Below are 17,300 nucleotides of genomic sequence, written 5' to 3' on the forward strand. Positions count from 1 at the left end.
TTCTGGGGGTTTAAATCTCAGTGTTATCTCTGTGTTGTGGGTTCTCATGGTGAGTGAATGGAGTGCACAGCAGTCAAGAAACACGGAGTCCTTCAGAACTAGAAGTGGTTTCCGGGAATGTTTCTCTAACTTGATGCTGGATTTTACTGACTTCCTTCTATTGAAGAAGGGCAAAGAAAGCCCACACATTCTGCTCTCGCAGAGACAGAAGCTGCAGCATGACCTAGTTGTAATGTTTAAAAGCATGCAATCAACACAGGAGAATAACCTGGAATGCTCCAGTCCTGGGAGATCCAAGCATGAGATTGAAAGCTGCAGAAAGCAGGCTTTGTAAGTTCTGCTGCTCACAGAGCAGCCTGTTCTTTCTGATAGTTACATAAAGGAGTGGGAAGTAAACACAAAGTGGTAGATTATATTTAAGTGACATTGTTTCCTATTCCTGGAATATTAGCAGGCTAGGGCTGTAATTTTGGATTGTAGCAAAGACAGAAGTTGCTACGGGACTAGAGCTTTCCCTCTCTTTATTCTAAGTTTTGGAGAATCAAATTGATCTTTTTCTTGCGTGATATGGTAATATAATAGGTAATGTGTCAGGAAAATGCTACAGGTATTTTGTCAGATTAAAAACTTGGAAAGGTTTTCAGCTTTATTGAGAGCAGTGGCTGTAGTGCCTACCAGTAGGGTGAGTAATGATGCGACAATTTACTTTCAGGATGAGACTTCAGTGTGGAGTCCTCATCACTCTTAAATACTGTCTGTTATTTTTCCCAGGCATGACAGAGATGGTACGTAAAATTACACTGAGCCGGGCAGTGAGAACAATGCAAGATCTGTTTCCTGTAGAATATAACTTCTATCCTCGATCCTGGATTCTGCCAGAAGAATTTCCCCTCTTTGTGGATGAGGTAGATTACTTTTACTGAGAACGATACATATAACTTGTTGGATGTTGCCATAGACATCATATACTTGTTGTCACCATGTCATTCGTAAGTTTTTCATACATACCAGATTATTTAAAATCACACTTAGGTGCTACTTATGGTATTTTTTCAATTTGCTTGAGATCAGACATAGTCAGGATGAACTGCTTTTGATTATGTTCTAGGAAAAAAATTAAAAAAAAAAAAAAAAGCTTCTCTGCAATACCAGAAGAGTTGTCTGGACATTAGATGATAGAAACATAATCCCTTTCCCTGCATATTCCACTGAGTGTAAAAGGACTAAAGGAGTTTCAGCACAGTAGTGTGTGGAATGTGCTATCTCATCAGGTTCATTACTGATGAAGTGTTCCTTGTCCATCCTGTCCATTTCATCTGAATTCTTCAAAACAAAGTTTTATAGTTTGTTGTTAAATATACTCGTACCTTCCTGAGTAGATGCTTGTTTAAATCTCGTCAAGCTGTTTCTTTGTTTAATTATTCAGAATGTGATAAAATGCCATGCTTATTCAGCTTTTTTTCCGAGGATAAAAAAGTGCTGTCTGTTGGTGCTCGGTCCTATTATTACGAATAGTTTTAAAATTACATGTGCTTGTTTTAGCCTCATCTGACTTGCCCAGTGCATTCTTGTATTCTACAGTATCCTTTGCTTGGCAAAGTGAGAGAAGAAGATACAGCACAGAAGTCTAATGAAGTCTGTATGTTACTTTCTAGATAATTACCATACCCACAATCCAATTAAATCCATGAACATCTATCTTTTAAATATATACTCCTCAAGTGTGCTGGGTCACTGCCGTGGTGCTACTGGTAACAGTAAAAATGAATAAAATCCCAGTAGTACTTCACAGCTTTATTGCTTTAGATGTAAGGCCAATTTGTAAAAAGGAGTGTAAATTATCCAACAAGTTTAGAAATGACAGGTAGATAAGTGAAAATAACTTGGAAGTAAACTTTCAAAATGGCGCACTGGGGTTTTAGCTATGATTCTTTTGGGAACCATGCCTGTCTCAGTTACAAGGCACTGACTAACTGAGCAGCACGTAGCAATGTGGTCTGTACATCAGGTTAAATGCACAGACAGACATGCACGCTGTCAGCAGGTGGCACTGCGAATAAATACTTTTCTCTGGTTGAACGGTTGCTGGAGTGAAAATGATTTGGTTTTTGTTCCAAGAATAACAGATGTCCAGTAACACACTCCTAGGAGTTTCCTTTGCATATGTTTTTCCATCTGTGTTTGAGAGAAGCATAGTTCTTGTTATCAAACATTATATTTTATGTTGTAAGAGTGTGTTTGGCTTAACATGAGTTTGTAATGTAAGTCCTCTAAAACAAGAAAGTACAAAACAAAAGTGCTGTCAGCTTCTTCATTTTCCCACTTTCCTTCATACCTACATCCAGCTAGAAAACACAAAAATTAACCTAGCGTTAACCTTCCATGCTTTAAAAAACAGTAATCGATGAGAGAACTGCACTCTTAAGTTTGTTGTGGATAAGCTTCATGCTGGGAAATACCAAGAAAATGGTAGATCCCTTGGTGCCATTTATATTAAACTGAAATGGTGATGAGAATTTTTAATAAGGGGTTAAAAGTTATTTTTACTTAGTAAATATGTATGTGTCTATTTTAAATATTTACTGTTCTTAAGCCATTTAAAACATTCTCTACTAAGGTGCCACCATAATGGAGATGAGTTACAGATAAGCAAGTCTCTCGAGTGTTGCAGTCATCACTACTTTGCTAACTGTTAGAGAAGAATCTGTTGGAGTCTGTGTGATAACTCATTTCTGTTAGGAAATTCCAATTTCTGAAAAGTAACTAGCTTGGGATTCAAACCAAGACCTTGACTGCTCTCTTACTACCTTCTTTCTGTTCTCTGTGAGGATGATGAATAGGCCTAGTGTGATTAATTTTTAATAAGAATCTAATTTGGACAGTCTAATTTCCAGCACAGTGCATTTTTGGTGGCTTAATCAGGTTTCAGCTTTTGGATACCTCTTAGGCATAGGCATGAATATTCCATTCTTTGTGCTGTCAAGTCTTATAGCCCATTATATGTATTTTTTGGGGATACTATTTCATTCAGCCAGTGTTTTCCTCACAAAGAGAGAACCTGCAACTGAATCAGATTTTCACACCATTAGATATCTAACTCTCTTCTTGCTGTTGGCTGTAAGCGGTTAGCATGTTTTTAAAAATAATTTCCTTCTGTCAAGCTAATTACAGTATGTAATTTCATTTAAACTAATTTTCCTATATGACTGATTTTTCTCAGTCTGGACAAGCTGCCTCATAAAGGGAGTTTGACAGAATGCAGTTGAGGCGATTGTGGAGAATTTCAGGATGACCGTTGAGAATTTTCTTGAAGATCAAGAAACCATCTTTGTTCTTCAAGCCGCTTGGTCTGCTGAAAAACGGATTGACTCCAGATTATTATTTCCCCGGTATACTTTGTCTGGCATGTTTTGATGGCATAGAAGGCCTGAATAATACCCAAAACACTTTTGAAGCAGATCTGGAAAGGTGCTCAAATACCGGTCTGGAAAGACAAATGGCTAGAGGAAGTGTGGACGTAGTGCCATAATACACCAGTTGTGATAGGCTTTGTTGTGGACCTCGGGAAGTTACTTCTTTTGCAGTTAAATGCAAAGAGTTAAGCATGAGATTTTGATCTATCATAATATGAGAAGCCATTATATGAAATTAACTTGTCTAGCTCTGATTATTTCCAACAAAGGTCTTAATCTTATGTGTTTTTTTTTCCTCCTTCCCCTAGAATGGCTTCCCTGAGCGAATCAGTGGGGTTACTTTGTCATTTGTGTATCCTTGTGGTATGTTATGGAAGCATGATTGCATTTAATATCACAAGAATTTTAATTTAGAAACAAGAAGACAAACCTGAAACTGAAATGCATTGAATCTTTCCTCAATTAGTCTATAACGAAATGCAAGTCGTCTGTTCTCTCGGCAGACTTCTTATATGATGTTCCTGCTGTCTTTGCTGGTCAGAGAAATGAGTTATCTTGTTTGATGATGAGAACAAAACAGAGAATTGTCTTGCTTTATTCTTTGAAGCCAGCATGTAAGGAGCACGTGGCATTTAGACTTGTACGATATCCTGGCCTCTCTCTGTAGTAAACACAAATCTTGTTCTGACCTCAAACAGCAACCAATGATTGTTAAAACGCAGGATTTCAAAAGCAGGTCGCTGTTGCATCTGTAACAATAGTCCCCAGAAAGCATTATCTTTTTTGAAAAAGTACTGCTGCAGCAGAGCAAAAATAGCCTGAGGCGTGTATGGTAGACATGGGGAACAGCAGGCAGATTGCCCTGTTCATTTCAAAGGGTTCTTTATTATTTCTGCCCTAGTAGACCATGATTGCCACTTTGTATGTACGGCTCGAATCATAGTAGAGCATGTTTAGTTGTGGAGGTTCAAGATTAGCCACGTATCTTTCTGGGATACTGACTTGAACAAAGTGTGAGCTAGAAAGAATCCTCCAGTACGCAGCTTTATGTCGCGGAATGGGAGGGTTATCCTTCACTGGTAAAAGGACCAGGAGATGAACTGAGATTTGAATTTTATAGTTACATTTTGAAATTTACAGTTTGTGCTCTAGCAATGTCTTTCCTGCTAAGTGTTTGCGAATGCAGTGCTGCTAGACTTACACCCTTTGGGATTGCATCTGAATGCAGAGAACAGCAATAGAACCGGATTGAGCTGCAGCGGGCTCCTCACTAGGGTGCTGTTGCTTTACCGTGAACTTAAAGGACTGCCAGAGTGGGTGACACGGCAGTTTGTTTTCCATTGCTTGCTCAGTCCTTGACCTCCAAACCAACTGCAGATAGTACCACTCCCTGGGTTCTCTCTCGGTCTATGCCAGTGGATCACTAAATTACCATTCCAGTTACCAAACAGGCCCTGATGGCAGTGAGCACCCCCGGTGCTGTCTGCACTTGCAGAGATTGTGCACAAGTCTTTGGTCAGCCAGGACCTCAGGTAGCTACATTTTTGGCTTGGATGCCTCTGGAGGCTGAAACATGTTAACTTCACGGGCTTAACTGTGTTCATATTCTTTCCTTGCTACATGTTTTGCTTATTTATATGAATAGTGTTTAAAATTCATCTTAGGTAACTTTAAATTCTTCCTGACTTTCATTCTCAATTTCACTTCTCTTGTTTGAGGCATCCAAATGTCTATTGTTCTTACTTTTGCTCTACAAGTGATAAATAAACAAAAACTTTTTTTAGGCAGCAGGAGATATGCGTATAACATCAGAGATCTGATATTCAGCAGTTGTGTCAAGTCCTTACAGTGACCTAGTTTATCTTTCTGATTTTTTTTTTGTCTTCAAATAAAATGCTTTGAAGCTTGCAAAGTTTAGGTTTGCTACTTGGGAATGTGAACTTTGTAGGCAATTTAGATGGCATAATTGCTCTTTTCTCTGATAGAAAAAGTTTTGAGTAAATATATGTAGTTTACAAAAATGCAGATTTTAGTTTGGTGGTTATTGATGTCATATTTAACTCTGTTTCACTGTATCCAGTTGGGAATGATACTAGCTTTGAACTTTCCCTGCTAAATGAATGTATCAGCTTAACCATTCAAAGGCCAAAACAACCTTATTACAATACGTATGTTTATTTCTGCCAGCCGTTAACACAGTCTGTTCCAAAAGGAACTGTCTGATTTTTCTTAAAGATAACTGCTTCTCTAGGGAAGAAAAATGTCGTCTTTTTTTCGGTGAATTCTTTATGCGACTCCCATTAGTTTCTTAACCCCCAAACTTCAAATATGTTATTGTTGTTTCCAAGAAGCTGGTGCCTGTAAAAGGCTGTTTTCTGTTAAAGTGCCAAGCCCTGTTTATGCCCCAGAAATCAAGTTGCTGATGTCAGCATGCACAAATCACAGAGGGATTGAGCAAAAGGTTCAGACTCGATGGCTTCTTGAAGATGAGGCGTTAGGATCTAGATTTGAGTTTTAGAACTTTATTTATTATTACCACTTTCTCTGTGAAGATATAGACCCTCTCTGTGATCCTGTAATTCTCTTTACAGAAATCACTTTTGAGTTTCATCTTACATCTTACTCAGATAGGGCCTCATAACAGAGTAAGTTCATTTGTGAATGTGTGACTGTAGAAATGATGTTTTCTGGAATTATTCTATTAACGTAATTTGTTAGCACTACAGAGTAATTGATGCATTTTTAAAGAAATACGCAAACTGGAAGCAATTCTCTGCGAAGGAGGTGAAATGCATCTTCTTTATTGACTTCTCTAAGCTTTTTTGACTATTAAAATGCATTATGTCTGTGTAGATGTTGGTGTTAGCTGCTTGTGAGCTCATACGCTAGAGTGCACTGTGTTTCATGCTGAACCACCACAGAAACGGTGAACGTGGGAACACGGACTGAACATCTGCACTAGCTGGAGGAAGTGACAGTCCAGGCATGGAGTGCTGTGCAGATTCATCCAGAGGTTTCCGTTTGTTACTGAACACCGTCAAATTCTCCCCCAACTTTATTCCATCCTCGTTTCACACTAGGTACATCTAAAGAAAGCATCTGAATTGTCATGAGAAATGAACAGACTTTCTCAATACAAATCAAAGCCACTGGTATGAGTTGTTGAAATAGTGATAGATTTTTTTCTCTTGTATTGGATAGAAAGCTGGTAATCGCATGCCAGGCCTGAGAGAAATTATGGTGTAATTTAGAAAAAACTTCATTTTGGAGAATGGTGGTAGGTAGCAACTGAAGCATAAACTGTACGTTTTATTTTGTAAACTTGTGGTGTTTGCTCAATATCTGCATGTGGCTCAATATTCCTTAGTTTTACTAATATTGGGTATCTTGACTGTGAAAAAACATCTAGTGGTAGAAAAAGATATTATCGGTGCCAAAGTTTTACTTTATCTTCTTTTCTTCCTGTATTGCATTCATGCCTCAATAAATACGGTGCTTTTTCCTTAGGTTAATGATTATTTTTGTCAATAATTGTTCCAAATGCAACACAGAAGTTTAACTTTGCAGTTTCATACACACTAATGACTAGTAGAATGGACCTCATGAGTTATATACAGCATTTCATTCTGTAAATGGGTGCGTAACAAGTTCCTGGAATCATTAATACAATGGCTTGTTAAATAAAAAGCCCTTTTATCTGCACTGGTAACTCTCCACTCATGTTCGTTTTTGTGCTTGTCAGTACTGTTTATCTTCTGCCTTTTTTGTATGGTGTTCACTACTATAGTGATGTGATCGTGTGATTTATTTTGTTTATGAATGCAATTTTTTGGCTTTCATAGTATCAGCCCTTCTTCCCCCTAGTTAGTGTCCTTCTTTATAATTCTTTTCCTCCTAGGTTCAGATGATGAAAGAGAGCGATCCATCCTGGAAGCCTACTTTTATTGTAAAACCTGATGGAGGGTGCCAGGGGGATGGAATCTACCTCGTTAAAGACCCAAGTGACGTCAGACTGACGGGAAGCCTCCAGAGCCGGCCAGCTGTGGTCCAGGAATATATTTGCAAACCCCTGCTTGTTGACAAGCTGAAATTTGATATTCGTCTTTATGTCTTACTGAAATCTTTAGAACCCTTAGAGATTTATATAGCCAAAGATGGACTTTCTAGATTTTGTACAGAGCCCTATCAAGAGCCCACTGTAAAAAATTTGCACCAGGTTTTTATGCACTTAACCAATTATTCACTAAATATCCATAGTGGGAATTTCATCCATTCTGACAATGCAAACACTGGCAGCAAGAGGACATTTTCAAGCATTCTGTGCAGACTGTCTTCCAGAGGAGCTGATGTCAAAAAGGTTTGGTCAGATATAATTTCATTGGTGATTAAAACAATTATTGCACTGACTCCAGAACTGAAGGTTTACTATCAGTCCGACATACCGGCGGGAAAGCCTGGGCCAACTTGCTTCCAGGTGGGTTGAGATTTTTGTTAGGGATGCAGTTAGCTCTGTGCATGGATTAATTTTCTGGATCTGTCCTTCCTTTTCTAAAAGCTGCTTTTAGTTTTGCTGCTGATCACTGGTTGGATGTAGTGGAAAGAGGAGTAGCAGATGCAAACTGGGCAATGCGTTGTGTGAGCTCCCAGCTTAGGTTCTCCTCACCCAGGTTTTACCTTACAAATCTCAGTCACCTGACCTATGTTAATTCTGGCTGTAAACATATGGAGAACTTTTAATGGGGGATCAATCGTTAATATCAGTATTCACTCCAGGTTCCATCTTCTAGATATTATATCTATGAAGCTTTGCCATTACCCAATGGAGCTATGACAATGGCAGTTTTAAGACCCAATCGTAATTGGTGCTGAAATTCTGTGTTGACAGATGCACTATTTAGAGATGGGGGTAGTGTGAAAGTAGGCAGTAAGATCAAAGACGAATGGCTGGAGTAATTATTCAGCAATATGTTGTGATTTTCAGTTATTTCTTTTGTTGCTCAAATGTTTATTCTAACCAAATGTTGATATTTGGATGACCATTGCGTTCTCTGGAAGAACACCATAAGTAGAAGGAAAGTAACATGCTGCTTGTTGTGCACAGATTTTAGGCTTTGACATTCTCCTGATGAAAAACTTGAAGCCCATGTTACTAGAAGTAAATGCAAATCCCAGCATGAGAATAGAACATGAGCAAGAGGTAAGACTTCTCAACGTGATTGTGATATTGGAATGAAATTGTTTAGGGTTGGTTTTCTGGTCCTTTTCCTTGTTTGAAAGATGAAAGCTGTTTGCTGATATGAAACCTCCAAGGTTTTTTGTAATTCCCTGCTTTGAAATCATTGCTAATCTTATACCCTTGAAATATGACTTATTGGAATTGTGAAAGCTTTCCATCATCTTTGTCATAAATACATTTATTCAACATCCTCTTCAGTTGACTTAATTGTATTTAGAGGATTGCTATTTTTTTCATATTTTTATACATAATATAAATGGTAACATTGGCAACAATCTCCTTTTTTTTAAATCTTGATTTACCAGAGAAATAACTAAAAGCTGTTGTAATATACTAAAATATTAAGGTATTTGCTTATTCTTCAAGTGTTCTGTAATCTATCACTGTGTATTTAAAATGTATATGATATGCATAAATTTTTAAAAGATGTAGAGTAGGTAATGCTCTGTTCTTCACTGAGTAATTGTATCCTTTTGTAAATTAAAGCTCTCTCCTGGGGTATTTGAAAATGTCCCAAGCCCTGTTGATGAAGAAGTGAAAGTAGCTGTTATCAGAGACACTCTTCGTCTAGTGGACCCTCAGAAAAAGAAGAGAAAAGATATCCAGTAAGTGTTTTGACCTTTTTTTTTATTTGCACCTTGCAATAATTACAAAAACAAAATACTTTTTCTCAATTATGTTAGTTTATCCAGGAAACTGTGCTCCCAGCTGTCCTTGTGTGACTTCTTTTGCATCCACAGTGTTAATTCTTTCAAAAAAGCTTGTAGGATATTAATCAGTGGCTTGATACAAAAATGAATACTCACATTTGTGGAAGTGCCAGGTACATCTGTTGGTTATTTCCAGTGTATAAACTCATCTAGAAATGAGAGGAACTGCCTGTTGCAGCTTGCACAGAAATGCTTGTGGTAAGATCAGTCTGAGAGACTTAATGCCTTCTGTTTTAAGGAAGCACCTTGTTGTAAGCCGTTCCTTAGAGACATGAAAAGGTGATATATTTATTTATTAATGTTTTTGTTTATAAGCCTGCCTCCGTACCAGGATATCTATTTGGTTCTTCTTTTGTCACTTATTGGCAAGCTTAAATATGTTTCTCATGTTATGTGTTGATTTCAAGGGTAATTTTGCTGTCCTTTTTTAGAAAGAAATACTCAAAAGAATTGTATAGGAACATTTCTTTAATACATGCTAAAGAGTCCCTTGAACAAGACATGACTGATAATATTTACAAGTGCTATTGTAATATTATTATTAGATCAAAATATTTTTTCAGAGGCAGTCCTACACATATAGGCTGCTGTGGTCAGTGTATAGAATGTCTTGCAAAGCAATCAGTGCTGTGTTACCTGCACTTAACCTTCACCCTTAAGATTACTTCAGTGCTTGGAGCTGGAAAAAGATTTCTTTTTAACCTGCAATTATGTAACTATTTTTTTTAATGCTGATTTTCATGTCAAGCATTCATTAACTACATATTGGATGTGGAAAAAAGGCAAGCGATGATTGCAACAAAAAATCCTGGGGAATGCTAGTGTGTGTCTGGAAAGCTTATCCAACTGAGAATTCTTCTCCAATACATTTAGACTGCTAAATAATTTAAAACAGGATTAGTCAGTCATGAGAAAAATTATGGGCTCTTCCCAGCAAGAATTCATCAGTGATGCAGCTTTTTCAGCATAATCTATTGAGTAATGTCTGTGTATCTGCACCATAAGACAATCCTATCTGTTAGTGCATAAGGTGATTGTCCTGTAGCTCCTTATACGATACGTGGGAAGTCGTGTGACAGCTCCGTTCTCACTCAGCTGAGATCTACCCCTCCTACTTCCAAGTACATTTCATTGAAGAGCGAACGGTGTGTGGAGCTTCTTGAGAAAGACATGGTCTTTCTGAAAGCTTCAGGTAAAGGACATTGTAAACCTCCATGGGTGATTAGAACACCAAAGTAAAAGCAAAGTGAGATCTGAGCTCCAGTTGTGTTTTCCTTGTCTTCAGGAGCAAAGATTTGCAACGCTTTCTCTTTGTGTGTCTTTTCTCTCACTCTTTTCATCTTTTCAATGCCTTTCAGCTAATTCTAACGTGTACTTCCCCATTCCTTTTCCAAACATTCCTACCAGTAGCTACAGAAATGGCGTCCCTGTAAGTTCGCGGGATGAAGATAATAGTTGACTGGATATAGAAAGCTGGACGGAATTTTATCTATCCACTCTAGTACTTTTAGTCTAATTGTGCTTGGCAGCAGGGAAAGCAGCAAACACTGCAGACTCTAGTTTTGATGCTAATTAGTTAATGGACATTAATCTAGGTAAAGTTCTAACAATATATTTAGCACTACATTTGAACACAGGGAACACACATTGAGAAGTCTGAGCTGCAACTCTGGTAAATATTTTGCTGTGGAGATGGATTTGATTTCCCTCTAATTATCTACCAGATTAAAATAAATGAAGCATCTAAATGAAAGTGAGTTTTAGAAGTCATCCTAAGTACTTCATTATCACGAAAGATTAATAGCTCAGAATAATTTCTAGTTTCACTTTTCCTCATTTTTATGGAGTTTTGATTATTTTTTCTCCGTCCTTTAATGTTACATATCACATTGAAATATAAGTTACGTTCAGTCAGATTAGTGCAGTTTCTCATGCTGTACATACTCTTCATTTTTCCAGCGCTATTCCAGTGTTTACATCCAGCAATCACTGGTAATTATCTTGGCAGTGGCAATAGTCAGTCACTGAAAATCTGTAGTGACACAGGCAGAGGCCTGGGGAGCGCCTTCTGAAATCAAGGGAGGAGGCAGAGAATCAGCTGCATGTTTTGTGCTTTGTTTTACTTTCTTGCTCATCTTCTTAAAAAAAATAAAATAATCAAGCTAAGAATGCACTGTTTAAAAACAAACAAACAAAACCCACAAAAAACAGAAACCCTCTTTTTAATTTTTCGTAATGAAACCTTGCAGGACCCTAAACGTAGAGACTTTTTTGCCCTACCTTTGGTTCCTAGACTAGTTCTCTTTTTCTTAGGCATTCTTAATTCAGAACTCAAATTTCACTCATAATTAAGAACTTAAAACATTTAATAAAATAATATGGAAGCTGCCTAACCCTTTGCTTTGGGCTGTGTGGCAGTACTGTCTTCATAGATTTTTAAGGCTTGAGTTGAACATTTTAGTTGTGCAGTCTGATTACATGGAATAAATTCATGGCTGAGCTATTTTGTTGGAAAGCCCGAATTTCATACTCCTCTGTAAATCTGTTAAATATTGTCAAACAAAGCTTACTTTCTCCTAGCATTACTAGAAAGTCGGTTCAGAAGCTAGTGATGGCAGTCATGTTGATTTCTGTTTTGAACACCTGTCACTACTAATTTCTGAATTACCATGGTGTTTTTTCCAGCTTACATTTTATAAGCAATTGTAGCTCTTTTGACTTGAATTTATGATCTAGTAAAGACCTTTGATACCAGCTGGTCACTGTATCATCAGGACAGAGCGTTCTTTTAGCGGGAAATATAATGTGGAGGGAGAAGGGAAAAAAAAGTGGAAAGGAGAAGAGGCAGGAAGGGGCAGGATGTAGTTTGGAATAAGTATCATGTAGAGTTCGGTGACACGTGTCCCTTCACAGGGCTAAGAAGTGATCACAGTATGCATGTGTATCCACATCTATAATAGGCAACAAGGTCAGAAAGGTTGGCTGCACTCAACTTAGAGTGAAATACTTGACACATGATAGGGTAAAGGGCTGGACTGTGCTCCACAAAGCTTCATGCAAAATTATTACTTTTCAGAAAATTTTCGGTAGTATTACAAGTCTTTTGTTTAAGACTTGCTTCTTGCAGCGGAGGTACTGTTCACAGGTAGAAGGGATTTGAGCCTACAGGAAATTTCCACAATTAAATGAGTGGTCTAATGAGACCAAGCAGCATTTGAAGTAAATCAACATTACTTGTGCAAACAGCAGTTGGAATAAAGTAATTACTGATGCAAATAATTGCTTATATTGTTCTTCCTACAGAAGATCCACTTCAAAAAGCTTTGCAAACTTTTACTTTTTTGTACCTGATTTTGAATCTCTGTAGTAGTAAAAGGATTTAGTTTCATTACTTGTTTAATTATTACCAATTTATTTTTCTTAAATCACATTATATTTGAGGAGCAAAAAGGAGTCTCAGCCTTGTATACAAATATTGTATATTCTCCACTGGATGTTAGATGTAAATTATCTGGCCATATAATTACTAGCCATGAGTATCATTTGGAGTGAGTCTGCTCTGGATGTGTTAGGGAGATCACCTATATCATCTCATCCATGCTAATGATCTGCTTTCCTGTTCTGTCAAAAATATTTTTGTCCTAGTTTATTAATGCTAATTAATCCAGAGATGATAAGAGAATTCTTTATATTTGTGTTGCTGTTGTTTATTCTGCCCCAGTCTGATCTCTTGGATTTACACGCCTGGTTTCTTACATGTTTCAACACAGAAAATAAGTATTTCGCTCCTTTGACAAGGAAGGCATAGTATTATGACATGTTTATTGTTATTAGAAATATGAGTTGCTCACGGAATAATATCTGCTTTATACTTGTTAGAGATGAAGGTGCAGCCCCCTAAATAATATAAAGACTTCTATTCAGCAGTGAAATAGCTATCGACAGAATAAAGAATTGAAACACTTTGGAAACCAAATGTAATTTAATCTGTGGCTGTTATAATCAATTCATTGTGTCCACAAAAAAGACTTTGTTTTATTACCTATTCTGGTATTGCTGTTTCATTGGTAGTTTATCTTTTCTTGAGTGCTTATTCTCTGTTCATACTTTTTTTTTGTATTTGAATTCAGCCTTGAAATTTATTTGTGATGTTCTGATTATTTTTTTCTTCTTTTTAAAATATGTCAGGTATGATTCTCTTCTCTGGATTCCGTGGCTCCAGCAAATGTCAAATATGATTAACCAATTTCCTGAGCACTAAGAGCCCCAATGTGGTGTCTCTCAAATTTTTTGCAAGATCAGCATGCAAACACTGGCTAATGTCACTCTGTTCAGAGAACACTGTGTAAATATTAATGTGTGTCAGCTCGACTCTTTCTCTAAGCATTATGTAGTTAGGAAGAAATTCTAGTCAGGGTTTTGTGGAACTTAATATACAAAAGATCTCACTCTTTTCTTGCACAAAACAAGGTAATTTGTTCTCTCTACTATATGGGATTACACATCTTTCCCACCTTAAACTTAAATGCTTTTCTCTGACAAGTTTCTATCTTAAAAATAACTTACGTTAAAGTGACAGCATGACGAGGTAAGTCATTTCCCCTGTGCTAGTGACCGTTGGGTCTGTCCTTGCCTACTAAACTGCAAGTCTACGAAGGAGGAACGTGAGTTGTACTGAAAGGCCTGTTTAAGTCCTGTTTCTGTTTGGTATGTTTCACAGACATTTTCCAAATCTAAATGCTGTTCTTAATTCCTTGATATTGTGGGTCAGTTTTTTATTTACTTTAATAAAAAAAAAAAAAGTAAGAGGGTGGGGTGAGAGAACAGGAAATCATCTAGATGGCTACATTTCTATTTTTTACAGGTATTTTTAAAAATAGCTTCCTAACCTCCCCCAGTGTTTAATAGAAATATGAAAATATGCCATGCAAAGAATATGATTATCCTAGATTTTGCTGATGAGTCATTCTTATTATTGATTATGGTGTTTATCTTGCTACTCATATTCTAAGGTTATAGTTATGCGATGGGGGTAGTTTAAGAGGGTCAGAAACTCAGTGCATAATCATATGGAGAGGCTGAGTGGTATAATAGTGGTGCTGCAGCTATTGCTGATCAGAAAATGGCTGTTCTTCAGTCCTGTTGTAAGGCATCTTAGTTTCTGCTTCTGTGCATAACTCTATTATGTTCTGCAGTGATTCATTACTCAGGGTAGTCAGTGTCTTCGGCATGATTATATGGGGTGAGTTTAGTACTTAAAAAAAAAACAAACAAACACTAAAATAAGCACATAATAAACCTAGCCATGTTAACACTAATATTTTGGATTATGTTTGCTAATTGACTTTTTTAGTGGAATCCTACAGCTTTAGGTTGATTCCTGTATTCCTTTGTTATCACTTGGAAGTCTGGTCAGGTTTTCAGCTATTCAAATGCTTCTCAAGCACCACCTCTTCATTCCAAGCCTTATTTCTGCCTGAGAGTGTATAAACTCATATGAATGGCTTTTTTGAGATTGATCTTTCTACTCTGGTTCATTTTAGAGGCTGACACAATTTTTTTCTCCATCAGTCAAAATGACCGAGCATTCATATTCAGCATCATTCTGCCAAAGCCCTTTGAAAGTACATTGAATTAGACCCTTTGTCTTTCCTAGAGGGTTTTTTGTTTTATTCCTTCATCAGGCAATCTGCCAACTTCAGTATCAATTCTTGTCCATTACATTAGTCCATGTGGCTTTTGAGGAGTTAGACATGTGGGGAAGACTCTTAAATTTGATGTTTGTCAATGTTACTTCAGTTCAGATCAGTGAAACGTTAACTTCGTTTTTCTGTAAATTGGGGAGTATTTATTTCAACTGCTATTTCTCATCCTGCTCAAGAACTATCCTCAACTACTCCGTTCAGTTTTGTGAAGCAAACCTTATAGGTGCCTTGATCTTTGTTCTCTGTTCTTGCAATTCCAATTATTTCTCTGCTTCATTGTTAAGAGCTCTTAACCTTGTTGCTATTGATTAGGGCAGGCCCTCTTGGAAATTCTACGAGCCGTAGTGTGAGATGTCCCTCCTTGAAATGAAGGGAAGGATCTGTTAGTGCTTGACTCGCAGGAAAATTTTATATTGGTTTTAAGAGATCCTTAAAGGAAAGCAGCTCTTTCCTTTCCAGAGGAGTGCTTACTACAATAACAGAAGATATTTACCACTGTCCTGGACTCAATATTATAACTTGAATGTGCTGTAGCAGCAATCCTAGCAATTTTCTTTTGAAAATCTGCTGATACAAAGAAGATCAAATCTTTAAGTTCGTATGTGGCTCTATTTCCCACGTAATCTGAATGGTTTTAATTGACTAAAAATGCATAGCTTAAATATATGCGAGCAGTAATAATGTCTCTTCAGAAACAGCTAAAACTGTACCCCTTGCATAGATACAGTAGGAAGTCAGTGGTTCACCCCTTTGATATTTTCTCTATCAAATCATTACAGGAAATGTTGGTTTTAGTAGTATAAGAGGTCAGTTTATGTACTGTTGTTATACAGAAGTATTACAGAAAAGCTTCATTTTTCTTCTTTGTAAGATTTTAGGTCTGATTCTATGCTCCAGTAAATATCCCTGTAGGTTACTAAGGTTTGGAAACAATTCTTTGTTTTGCCAACCTGTCATTAGTGATATCTTTATCTTTTACTTTCTCCCATACAGAGTGCTTAAAGTTACTGCATTTTCTGTACAATATCCTATCTTGGATCATAACTTGCTACTTCGAACATTCAAGTTGTTAGAATTCTGGACAACAAATTAATTTACAATTATTCCCATTTTAACCTTCACCACTGGAAAAAAAAGTGCTGTTATTGCATAGTACATTTTTGTGCGTTGCTCCATGTTCATTTGCTCCTATATTGTATTTTAAACACATCTTGAATGTAAAGACTCTAACATCTGTGTAAAGAGTGAATTCAGTCTTATTTCGAATCCCTTGAAATGTTGCCCTGCTGAGGGACAGCTGGATTGGCTTGGAAGATCCTAAGCAAGCAAGCTGATGATGGGTCCAGTTCATTTAAAAAATTTAATGGGCAAGAATTGATACGAATTGCACAATTGTAAAATGTTTAGTTTTCAGCACTGTGAAAGTAATTGATCCAAAAATGTAGTACACTTTTGTGGTAATTGGCATGCAGCAGTGCCTCTGGCTCTGGTGTGAACCTTTGTCTGTTTTTGTTATCAAACTGCGGACGGAGACCAGTTTGTCCAATTAGACTTGCATCCTAATGTTTTGAGATGCAGCTCATCTAATTGCTTTTTTTATTGACATCTGTTTTCCTTCTTTTTGCTCTCTAAATTTTCTGGTGAAAAATAGAGGAAGGTTTGAAAATGAACTATGGAATGTGACCTGTCAAGAGTGATTTCACTTTGAAATCTGAACTTTCCAAAGATTCTGGTATATCAAAACATGCTATAGCAATTACATCTGTTAGATATTCACATAGTCTTACATTTTAAGTTGATCATTAAGCAGCCTTTTTGCTTCCTAATCTCTTGCTGTGGTTCTCAAATGTAAAGGAAATCTTTGTGATAAAATACATAGCAAGTAAGGTATTTATCAGGATATGTCACTTTAGTCTTTGTAGTGTAGCCACAAAAGTTGCTGTAATCTTCAAGGTTTGCCCAAGAAGGGAGGTCAGGAATACAGTAGGGTGGCTGCTTAGCTTCCTTCCCTGTGGCATAAAAATGAATGTGGAGGCAGCGAGCCTAAATACATCTTTGAATTCAGTTATTTGATTACAGGTTATAAATGGCTCTTAATGGAAATAGAATCTGGCTTAAGGCACACTGTTTTGCATCACTCATAACCAAAAGCAAGGACCGGGCAAGAATAGTACATTGACTTCACCCAGCCATAACAAGAAGCCTGATAGCAAGGCTTCATGGTGCTTGGTGGCCG

At 37.2% G+C, this 17,300-nt stretch overlaps 1 protein-coding gene across 1 annotated transcript in view; it reads left to right on the forward strand.

Annotated features, from left to right (window-relative positions):
* Positions 1-17,300, forward strand: part of TTLL11 (tubulin tyrosine ligase like 11) — a 45,242-nt gene that overhangs the window by 6,430 nt on the left and 21,512 nt on the right. The window contains 4 exon segments of the mRNA XM_066980779.1: positions 772-905; positions 7,312-7,887; positions 8,515-8,610; positions 9,136-9,254. Coding sequence (XP_066836880.1) covers positions 772-905; positions 7,312-7,887; positions 8,515-8,610; positions 9,136-9,254 — 925 coding nt within the window.

This window comes from Anser cygnoides, chromosome 20 (assembly GCF_040182565.1).
Source record: "Anser cygnoides isolate HZ-2024a breed goose chromosome 20, Taihu_goose_T2T_genome, whole genome shotgun sequence".
Classification (NCBI taxonomy): Eukaryota; Metazoa; Chordata; class Aves; order Anseriformes; family Anatidae; genus Anser; species Anser cygnoides.